At 42.2% G+C, this 10,725-nt stretch overlaps 1 protein-coding gene across 1 annotated transcript in view; it reads right to left on the minus strand.

Annotated features, from left to right (window-relative positions):
• The window catches only part of gtf3c2 (general transcription factor IIIC subunit 2), a 29,991-nt gene extending 20,258 nt beyond the window's left edge, over positions 1-9,733 (minus strand). Inside the window, exons 1-7 of the mRNA XM_022247899.2 lie at positions 9,539-9,733; positions 6,452-7,458; positions 4,379-4,501; positions 3,010-3,120; positions 2,374-2,439; positions 1,829-1,980; positions 510-599 (exon numbers count right to left, since the gene is read on the minus strand). Of these exons, the coding sequence (XP_022103591.2) occupies positions 510-599; positions 1,829-1,980; positions 2,374-2,439; positions 3,010-3,120; positions 4,379-4,501; positions 6,452-7,289 (1,380 nt within the window). The 5' untranslated portion in view covers positions 7,290-7,458; positions 9,539-9,733. The remainder of the gene's footprint in view (positions 1-509; positions 600-1,828; positions 1,981-2,373; positions 2,440-3,009; positions 3,121-4,378; positions 4,502-6,451; positions 7,459-9,538) is intronic.
• Positions 9,734-10,725: the final 992 nt, after the last annotated feature.

Raw genomic sequence — 10,725 nt, forward strand, 5'->3', positions numbered from 1 at the left:
TGATCACATGACATGCACATACATGTACAATCAGATCAGGTGGAGAAGGGTTTCTGAATATACACACATACATCAAGTTTTACATAATTTATCAAATCAAAAGAAGAAAAAGTCTCCTTCGAAGGAGAAAACTTTACTTTTTGGGGAGTCGGGTTAAATAGCGAAGTACATGTAGTCCTTTCCCTGCCTTTCACCTCTGGGGCCCGGGTTCGATTCCCCGCTTGGTCAATATGTAGATTGGGTTTTCAGTCCTTACCCGATTCCGTGGGTTTTACCCAGAAATTTCTTCTCTGGGGTTTTCCTCCCACCTCTAAAACTGTAACCGCTTCTTATTGTCTCCTCTCTACAGATGTGGGCGGATGTGGGTCGCTTGGTGGCTGCCCGAGGTGCCCTTGTATGCCACTGGCTCGACCGCGTTTAATATTTTCATTGTTCAGCGCATTTGAACATATCTGTATAAAATCTGCCCTCTATAAATTATTATTTTTATTATTCCTGAAAGGCTATACCGTGTCGCCGTGTGCAGCCATCAGATGATACTTCAACCCCGCTGCCGACTGGAATTCCTTACTGCAATGACGACAAGAGTAGCAATCAGGCTGAAAAAGGAAAACATTTCAAGACTTGTATGTCTTTCAACATTAGAAAAGGGTAATTCCAGACATTAGGGGTCCAAAAGTGTGATATTTTTGTGTCCTTGTTACATCTGACCTTTGTTATTTGACATGGAAATATCACCAGAATTGATTTCAAACTATTAGTATCTGTTTGGCAGGTAATTTGCATTAATTTATCAAGTGCTCTCAGAAATTAGAAAATGTGTTCTGAACTTACCAAATGAAATAGATGTGACAGAGACACGAAAAAAAATGGACCCCTAATTTCTGGAATTACCCCCAAACAGTTCAAGAGCTCAGTGAAGAAGCTGTAGATGTGTCCTCAAAAGAAAATAGAAGAAATGGGAATGAATTTACTTGCTCAAATGAAGTAATCATTTGATAAGGATGAGTGGCATACAGCCATATTGCCAGCAGGGAATCAACTGATCACAGTACGTGTATCTTATCCTGTTCCTAGTTTTGGCAATTGATTCCTTTTCAGTTGAAGAAAACATCTTCAACTATGACTTCACAAAATTCCGCACTGACATACACGTACTGTACATGTACTTGGGTTATCAAGGTCTTACACAATGAATGTTGGAAGTAATTTGTTTCGCTCAGGAGTTTTGAAAAAGAATGATAAAATGACGAAAATAAAAATTCATTCCTAAAGAATTCGGCAATGACATCATCATGACACATCCCAGTCCAGGTACCTGCCAAGTTTGAAATAAGCTGGACTTGGAGTAAAACAAATATGAGCCTGCAAAATGTACCATTGCAGGCCTGTAACAAGACCTACCGTATGATGATTTCATCATTGTTCTAGCAGCAATTACGCTATCCACTCCGAGCCGAAGTGCACCCTCAATGGCAAAGAAGAGACAGGCTGGAGGGAAGTTTTTCAACTAAGTCTGTGAAATGCACACAGTGCGCAAGAGTGACCACGCATTCAAACAGAAATTGATCCTTTGCACTCAGCACATCCTGCACCTACCACACAAAAGAAATCTTTCCCCACGCGGACACGCGGTGAGTTCCCAGGACTGTCACTGTACACTGTATATAAACACCCCCTCTTTTGTTCCCGCTCTGAGCGGATAGACGCAAGCTTTTAAAGTGACAAAAGTCCTGGTGAGAAAAACCACAAAGTCTACGGAGTCTGAGGGATTGTTGAACAGGATCTTTTCTGATACTCATGGGGACAGTTCGTTTTTCAAGCTCACCCTCTTAGATGAACACAATTTGAAGTGGTTGAGGATGGACTTCATCTGGGTTCGTCTACAGTAGCAATAAGGGCACTTGGCGTAACTCAGCTGTTGAAACTGAGCTTCCCACAATGCAATCTGTGCCGTATGTGTCTTTCGATCAGCAGCATCTGTAACACAATGCCCCCAAAATGGGTAAATGTCAACAATTAATGAGCACTGTTAAATGAAACCAATTGAGTGCACATGTTGAGTGCATGCATGGAGAGCACATGTTGAGCGCATGCATCGAGTGCACATGTTGAGCGCATGCATTGAGTGCACATGTCGAGTGCAAATTTTTCTCAATTTGTAGCTCAAGTCTACAGTGTGTATTTCTGAGTATTCAGTAAACCACACTGTGCTGGTAACATGGCCCTACTTTACTTACTGTCGGAAGAATAATGTCAGAGAACATCCTATTGTGTGAAGTATTGATGAATTATGTCTTCACGTGGAAAACAAAACTACCAAACGTGAATGAACATTTTTGTCGACTCCAATTATCAATTTCGGTGTCTCACCCAGGCAGGATGCTTTCCGAAAGTCGGGTATCTCCTCAACATCATTGTCATTTGAGAGATCCACTTCTTCATTGGGATGAAAAAACAATAATTAAAAAACAGCAAATGAATAAAAAACAATTTAAACAAACACAAAACAAACAAATTCAGTTTGTTTTTTTAATTAATTTCATTTAAAAAAAACTTTCAGTTTAGGTCATTTAGGTGGTGTCATAGACAAGCTCTACGTGCCGCACGAAACATAAGCATAAACATGAACCCATCTCCTGTTGCCATGTATAATGGACAGGCACATCAGAACTGACTTGTTTTTGTCTGTCAGCAAGTGAATGCCCTAAGCTTGTTGAAACATCATGAATTACCTCAAAGTGGACAAATTAACAAACTTTTGCAGAGTAAAATGTAAACCATGCAACATGTACAATTGAAATTTCTGATTCTGATATGATTAAACTTTCTGTATGCACATGTACGTCTCTAGTATTTTGATGGACATCGGTGATTTTTGGAACTAACATAATACTGAAGTCGTTGTTGGACTTGGTCACCCAAGTTTCATGAAGCTCTCTATCCTAGATTTCCAAAGTTGCTCATAATGGATTGAAAATGGACAGTGTAGGTTTGTACTGTACTTACTTGATCGTCTTTCACCTCCCCTCATTCTCCCACTTCTGCCCCGCCCTTCCCTCTGTCCTTGACTGTGTCTAAGTTGAACGTCCTGGTCTGAATCATCTGATTCCTTGCTTTCTGAATCAAGGATGAGATATCGGGGGTTGAAGAAAAACCTGTATTAGCCAGAACATGGGTTGCAACAATGATAAAAACTGACTGCAAATTTTCAAAGCCTTTAACCCCTTCGCACCGGGAGGCGGCTAGAGCCGCCGTAAAAATTGAGATCCTCAGCCCGCTTTTCAGCTATTATTCTCGGCCCAACGCTCGAGCAAACACGGTGAAAGAAGGCAGACCCTGGCTCTTGTACGTATGGTAATTGGTCTTTGTGCGTAGCCCAGAAATGAAAAGACCGATTTTGCATCACAATCACCAGCTTCACAATAGTCCCCACTTTGAAAAGAGGCAATGGGAATGTGGAAGGGTGAGTAGAGCCGCATGCCATCGAACAACCAGCCTTTTCACCGGGTAATTCAGAGTGTGCAGAGCAAGCAGGGCCACAAACCGAGAATTTGCGGTTTGGCAGGTGGCCTTTGTGGCCAAGCGAGGCTGGAATTCTTGGAGTCGGCTTTCAGGAAGAAATTCCCATCGTCAAGGGGTTAATAGCCAACAGCTCTTTCAAATCGCCATAATGATTTCAGTTCTTACACTTGTGACTTTGTGTACAGTGGAAATCCTAAAAGATAAAGCCCCTTAAAAATCCACAATTTTAGGGTCAACAGGACTATAGTCTATCATCATTCATCACCACACACTACCATTTTTGTATCAAGAATGTTTAAATAATGTACGGAAATTCTTCATCAACTTGGAGTTAACTTTTAACGATCAGCTTTGCTGTGTGTACTTGCATAACTGCAGTCAAGGGTGACTGAGCACCACTGACTTTAAAAACAAAATCTGAAAAAATCACTCTGATGGGACCAGTTTTTGCTGTGGCATAGCTGAGTAATTTTAAGGTAAATGATGGAAAAAACTTTGGAATCATTTAGGTTTTCATACATATGTACATGCACTTCTACATGTATTTGTTGATTTACCGGTATCCCACGCTGCAGAGAAGCTGGAACATGTAAAGTTTACCTTGTGGCAAAAAAAAATAGCTCATGAAATTTCAGGAATCGTGACAGATCAAGGAAGATCTGTACCGAATATTGACGATTCTCATTGGGGATAAAATTAGCAAATTTCCCTTGCAACATTACACTTCCCATAATGATGCACTGTGTTTTCAGAACAAAAACTGCCAGTCGATGCACATTTCAATTATCCAACGTGTTCTCAAGGAGAATGAATCACGTACATGTGGACATCATGAGTACACAATTAGACTTACCTGATTGTCTGTTGCCTCCTCTCCCTCGTCTACCTCTGCCCCGCCTACCCCTCCGTCCTCCTCTACGATTACTTGCTACATGTAGGGGTGCATCCTGGGCCGATTCATCAGACTTCTCACTTTCTGCGGTTGGATATTTCAGATGTTGCAAAGTGATTCTTAGCTCAAAAAGAGCCGGGGGAGGGGGGAGGGGCAAATCCTACTCCCTCAACTGTTTCTTCATTATTGTCACAAGGGCATGCTTTTCCCACCCCGGGCCATTCAGAGATTTTAGAGTGACATTTTGTCATCATTCTGACACCCATTTTGCAAAAATCAAACATGCTGGTCTTGTGCAGTGCACAATTTTCCCAGCCATGTCAGCCAAAAATCCAGAATTTGTCAATTGCATGCTCAGAGCATGAACTTCAAATGACAGCAACACCAAAAGCAAAATTGAAACTTGACATTTGTACAGACAAGTGTCTACATGTATATGCAAGCTACTGGTAAGGTTCAATTGATCAGGTATGTGACAGCAGAGTTCTTGGGGGAGGGGTCAGAATTCCCCCCCTTCCCTGCTGCTTGATGGTCCAAAAAGATAAGACTCTTTGAGAGTTAAATATGTGCCTGGACTTGTAGGCACCTGTACAGTGGCTGCTGATATCCATGACATGACTGTGTATGTAAATTGTAAGCCTCTTTGTTTCACATGGAACTGAATCTCCATCAGTAATCTGCGGTTGGTTCACCGACACCAGAACCTGCATTAATGGACAATGTGAACCAGTGTTTGGATCACTTATTGAGATCCAGATCCATGTGAAACAAACAGGAACATGTATGTGTCTAACTTCCAGCAATAAAATGCAGGTTCTATATTCCTGTAGCTAAATACATGGAATTACATGTACAAGTACCTTCACGTGTGTGAGTGTGAGGATGGCTTACAGTTGAAGTAACTCACAAATCACTAAGCTACACCTAATGTCCTAAGTTTCCCGTTGTCTAAAATACAAATTCCACATTCTTAACATTGAAAATTCTGTTTTCTTTGGTTTTCTACACTACACTTCAGGCTTCCGCTTTCTGTTACATGTTGATGTGCACTGCTTTCTGTTACATGTACATGTTGATGTGCACTGCTTTCTGTTACATGTTGATGTGCACTGCATTCTGTTACATGTTGATGTGCCCTGCTTTCTGTTACATGTTGATGTGCACTGCTTTCTGTTACATGTACATGTTGATGTGCACTGCTTTCTGTTACATGTTGATGTGCACTGCTTTTTGTTACTTGTTGATGTGCACTGCTTTCTGTTACATGTGGATGTGCACTGCTTTCTGTTACTTTTTGATGTGCACTGCTTTCTGTTACATGTGGATGTGCACTGCTTTCTGTTACATGTGGATGTGCACTGCTTTCTGTTACATGTGGATGTGCACTGCTTTCTGTTACATGTTGATGTGCACTGCTTTCTGTTACTTGTTGATGTGCACTGCTTTCTGTTACATGTTGATGTGCACTGCTTTCTGTTACTTGTTGATGTGCACTGCTTTCTGTTACATGTACATGTTGATGTGCACTGCTTTCTGTTACATGTACATGTTGATGTGCACTGCTTTCTGTTACATGTTGATGTGCACTGCTTTCTGTTACATGTGGATGTGCACTGCTTTCTGTTACTTGTTGATGTGCACTGCTTTCTGTTACTTGTTGATGTGCACTGCTTTCTGTTACATGTACATGTTGATGTGCACTGCTTTCTGTTACATGTTGATGTGCACTGCTTTCTGTTACATGTTGATGTGCACTGCTTTCTGTTACTTGTTGATGTGCACTGCTTTCTGTTACTTGTTGATGTGCACTGCTTTCTGTTACATGTTGATGTGCACTGCTTTCTGTTACATGTTGATGTGCACTGCTTTCTGTTACATGTTGATGTGCACTGCTTTCTGTTACTTGTTGATGTGCACTGCTTTCTGTTACATGTGGATGTGCACTGCTTTCTGTTACTTGTTGATGTGCACTGCCTTCTGTTACTTGTTGATGTGCACTACAACTAATACAGTAGCTAAAGGCTTCAGACTTACCACTTTCTGCTCGGTTTGCATATTGGCTTTGCCCCCGCCCTCGTCCCCGCCCACGCCCTCGTCCCCGCCCACGTCCTCGGGCACGCCCTTGTCCCCGTCCCTGGCCATGTCCCCGCCCCTGGCCACGTCCCCGCCCCTGGCCACGTCCTCGTCTCTGCCGGCCTCTCCTTGCTCTTCTGTCTCCATCTTCATTTCTGGCTGGGCACTCAACCTGTTCTTCATTGGCTTCCTTGTCACACTCCTCATGGGATTCCTCATCACCTTCACTGGTACTTCCCACAGATCCAATCATAACCTCTCTCTGGCCCTCTAACGCAACGCTGGAATGTTTCCTAGCTATTTCACTACTTTCTTCTGTACACTTTACAGGTTCTTTCTCTGACCTAACCCTCCTAGTGTGTGGTTTGGATGTACGCGCTTGATACGACTGTACTTCTCGATCTCTCCCTCTCTGCTGTGATGAGCGTAATCTAGTCCTTTTGCAAGTTTGTTCTTCAGGCTCACTAGGGCGGTTTCTCTTTTTGCCGTATCTCCTGTCAGATGCAACCGCTGCATCTGTTCTTGAAGATGCAGGGAGCAACATTCCACTGCTGTTTTCTGATTGTTGCCTATCTTGGCTGGTCTGGCTAAACAATGCCTCAAGCTGATGGCTGCCTTCTGGCAGACTACAGTTGTCGACATCTGGTTGATGAGCTGCACTGGCCTGTTCACTGCACGGCGGCTGATCCACCTCAACTGTTCCCTGTATATGTACTGGTCTCCCAAGTGAGGCAATCTCCGAGATGTGGGTTCCTGTTGAACTTTTCAAGAGGTCAGCACCTTCCACGGGGGAAGACATTCTTTCACCTCGGACTCCCACGAGCTAACAAGCATGTCACAATACTTATTCTGTTCTCATGTTGATCTTTCTGCACTTGGAATGGAAGGTATCTACTCTCCTAGGTTTTCCATGAATTAGATTCCATCATATCCAAGATATAAAGCAGCTGTTTGTCGACTCTGTCTTCCTGTAGGTAGGATGAAAGACAAAAAGTTGAATGAGTCCATGTACACATCTGCATCCTCCTGGCACTGATCTTGAAGCCTGGTAAATCCTGCATGCCTGGAAGATCAAGCTTTTCCTTATCAAACACTGAACGATGACACATCAACCAATAACTCCTGTAGCGTGAGGGGCTATACAGTAGCATACATACCAAATGTAGCAACTGATGAAAAATTGAACAGTGCAAATGAATACATGGTTTCGTTACTCTAGCCTCTATCAACCAAATGCAAGGTGTGGTGATTATTAAGTGTGTTGAATCACGAATGGAACAGTACATGAATGCAACAGTACATGAATGGAACCGTACATGAATGGAACAGTACATGAATGGAACAGTACATGTACATGAATGGAACCGTACATGAATGGAACCGTACATGAATGGAACAGTACATGAATGGAACCGTACATGAATGGAACCGTACATGAATGGAACCGTACATGAATGGAACAGTACATGAATGGAACAGTACATGAATGGAACCGTACATGAATGGAACCGTACATGAATGGAACAGTACATGAATGGAACCGTACATGAATGGAACCGTACATGAATGGAACAGCTCCAAATCAAGGGAGCCTTTGTTCTTTTCTTTCCCCCAAAAGCTACATCTTCATTTTAAACTGGATCCTAGATGTATTTATTTGTGGGATGTTTCCTTTTTCTCGTTTTCTTTTCCTTTGGCTCCCAAAAGATTTTTTAATGAGAAATTATGTTCCACTGGGGCTGACTTGTATCTTGTGTCCCTACGCATGTGCTGGATGCCGGGTGAATAGAACTTTGCATATCAAACCTAACCATAGCTTTAGGATCATCCTGCAGCACATGTACGGATTGTTGGCTGGCTTGCAGCACGTGTTTTGCAAGCAATGTCCGTGACCAACCATGTCGGCGTTGTCCCGAGTGATTAAGTTACATGTACCAATCACAAGCAATATGTGCCTCAATATGGGCAATTTGAACTTAAAATGCTGGACATGTTAATGTTTCTTTGAGGCAAGGAACATTTGTAGTTTAGAACTTACGAAATGTTCACTTTTTTCACAATGGAGTTGGATTGAGGATTTTTAATTTTTCATTATTTGCACTTGGGAAGTTCAATTACAAACAAATGAGGATACCCTTTCAGATGAAGTGCACACTACACAGTTTGCTACTGAGTGTATTCTACTGCCAAAGGCGGTCAGAAAATTGATGTACAATGACACCAAATATGTCTCAGTTGTTAAATAAAATTGATCCCTGTGCCCCAATTCAAATGTTCAAGACATGATTCATGACACGATGAAAACAACACAAGATGTCATCCTCCGTCACAGAAAATGGTCGAACCAAGATGTGGAGCAAGCGCGGTCATTGGTGGGCTCAACGCGTGCGCAGTCTGATAAACACAAATGGTAGGAAAGGAGCGACAGTCAACAGGTGGAAGCAAGAAATTGGTGAGCAAAAATCTCATTTTTTTTCAAAAACACTCTGTCTCATGCTAGGAAACTTTATCAGTTAGGCCCTAATCCCGCTTTTTAGGAGGTATAGATTAATTAAACAGGTTTGCTGACAGGGGAAATGTTGATAGCTTTCTTACGCCTAGTCATATGCTAGTGAACCATATCACCATAAACATGACAAAAATTCGATTCCAAACCCCATAGTGTTACAAAACCATGTAAACCATGTTGGCTTGAAGTCACACGGAGTATGACGGAGTAATAGCTAAGCTAGGCCCTACCTTATTGGTTCAATTATCGATAGGCCCATGGAGGTAGCAAAAGATAGGCCCTAAAACATGTATCGATGTACAACAATGACAACGGTTGGTCTCTTGCAACCATAAAAACGTTCCTCCATGTTGCAACTTGCAACCAAGTGGCATGGTTAGGCCATTCTACCTCCATGGTTAGGCCTACATGCCCCACAGATTTATTTCCTACATGGTACACATATGGTCAGAAACCTAGAAGGGTGCTTAGAATACGCTAAAATGTAGCTAGGCCTATACTATAGCATAATGATTTCAAGAACTTATAGGCCTACTTACAACATGTACAATCATGACATTGTTGACAATAGACGGTACGCCGCGGTATAGTTTGTACAATATACTCTCCAGGTGGCGCTATGGCAGTTACGGCGCCACCAAAATGGAAATGAAATAAATCTTGAATCTTGAACCTAGAAATGTCAAATTTCATAAACTTGAATGATGCCACTGCCATAGACTTGTGTGTAATATCAAGCCGCAGCCAAGTGATTCGGACACCGTGACGGCCATGTACTCCGGGACCACACGGTGCTCCAGCCCTCTGGGACTACTTTCCGCCTGTAATGTCACAACTTAATGGAAATACATGTAGTTCCATCTCTATTTAGGTTGATTCCATATTATGGGCCGTAGCGTCTTTAGTAATACCCGCAAAGGACTTTCTGTTACACTAAAAAAAAAAAAAAGAATAATAAAAAAAAATGGGGTAGGGATAGGAGACAAATTCAGGCGAGGGGCACAACGGAGACAAACGAGCCGTTGCCTACCAAAGAGATGGCCGTCTGCCTCGCGCACAAGCACCCCCCACTGATTGAAAAGAACCGTAATGGTCGCAGGTGTTCAGAATTTTGTTGGTCCAGCTTGAGGCTCCTACGTTGTGTGAACGAGAATATAAACCTTGCGGCTAATTATAATAATCAAGAGTTGTAAGGTCAATATCTGTGTAGGCTGCTTTTGACCGACACGAAGGACTTTGATGGTATACTCCGAACAATGTTTGACTATATGAGTAAAGAAAGTTTACTGATAAAACTTTTTTCCGTCTTAGGGGCAGACATAAGGCCCTATCCAGCTTAAGACATATCTGACGATATGCCAAACTATTAAACCGTCAAAGAATAAGGATGCCAATCAGGGAAAGATGACTAATAACTAAAAATCGTGGATGGGAGGACATGTGGAACAGAAGCCTTGACCAACCATCACTGTTAAGACGTTGTTTTTAGAAGTGACAATTGCAAAAAGGAAGGGGTAAATCTGGACCCTAAACCAACTTGTTTATTATAGCATTAAAGCCAAAGTGACACGTTGTGAACAGCATATCATGAAGATGATTAACATGTTTAAGATGTGATATGTTTGTTATGGACAACGAACAAGCAGGGCTGGACTATCCAGTGGGTAAAGTATAAATTGAAGGCCTACGAAGAAACCACGATGTATTACTCTCTTTGGATTTTCGA

The sequence above is a fragment of the Acanthaster planci genome, linkage group LG02, assembly GCF_054643075.1.
Source record: "Acanthaster planci isolate LZ-2023a linkage group LG02, COTS_SCS, whole genome shotgun sequence".
Taxonomy (NCBI): Eukaryota; Metazoa; Echinodermata; class Asteroidea; order Valvatida; family Acanthasteridae; genus Acanthaster; species Acanthaster planci.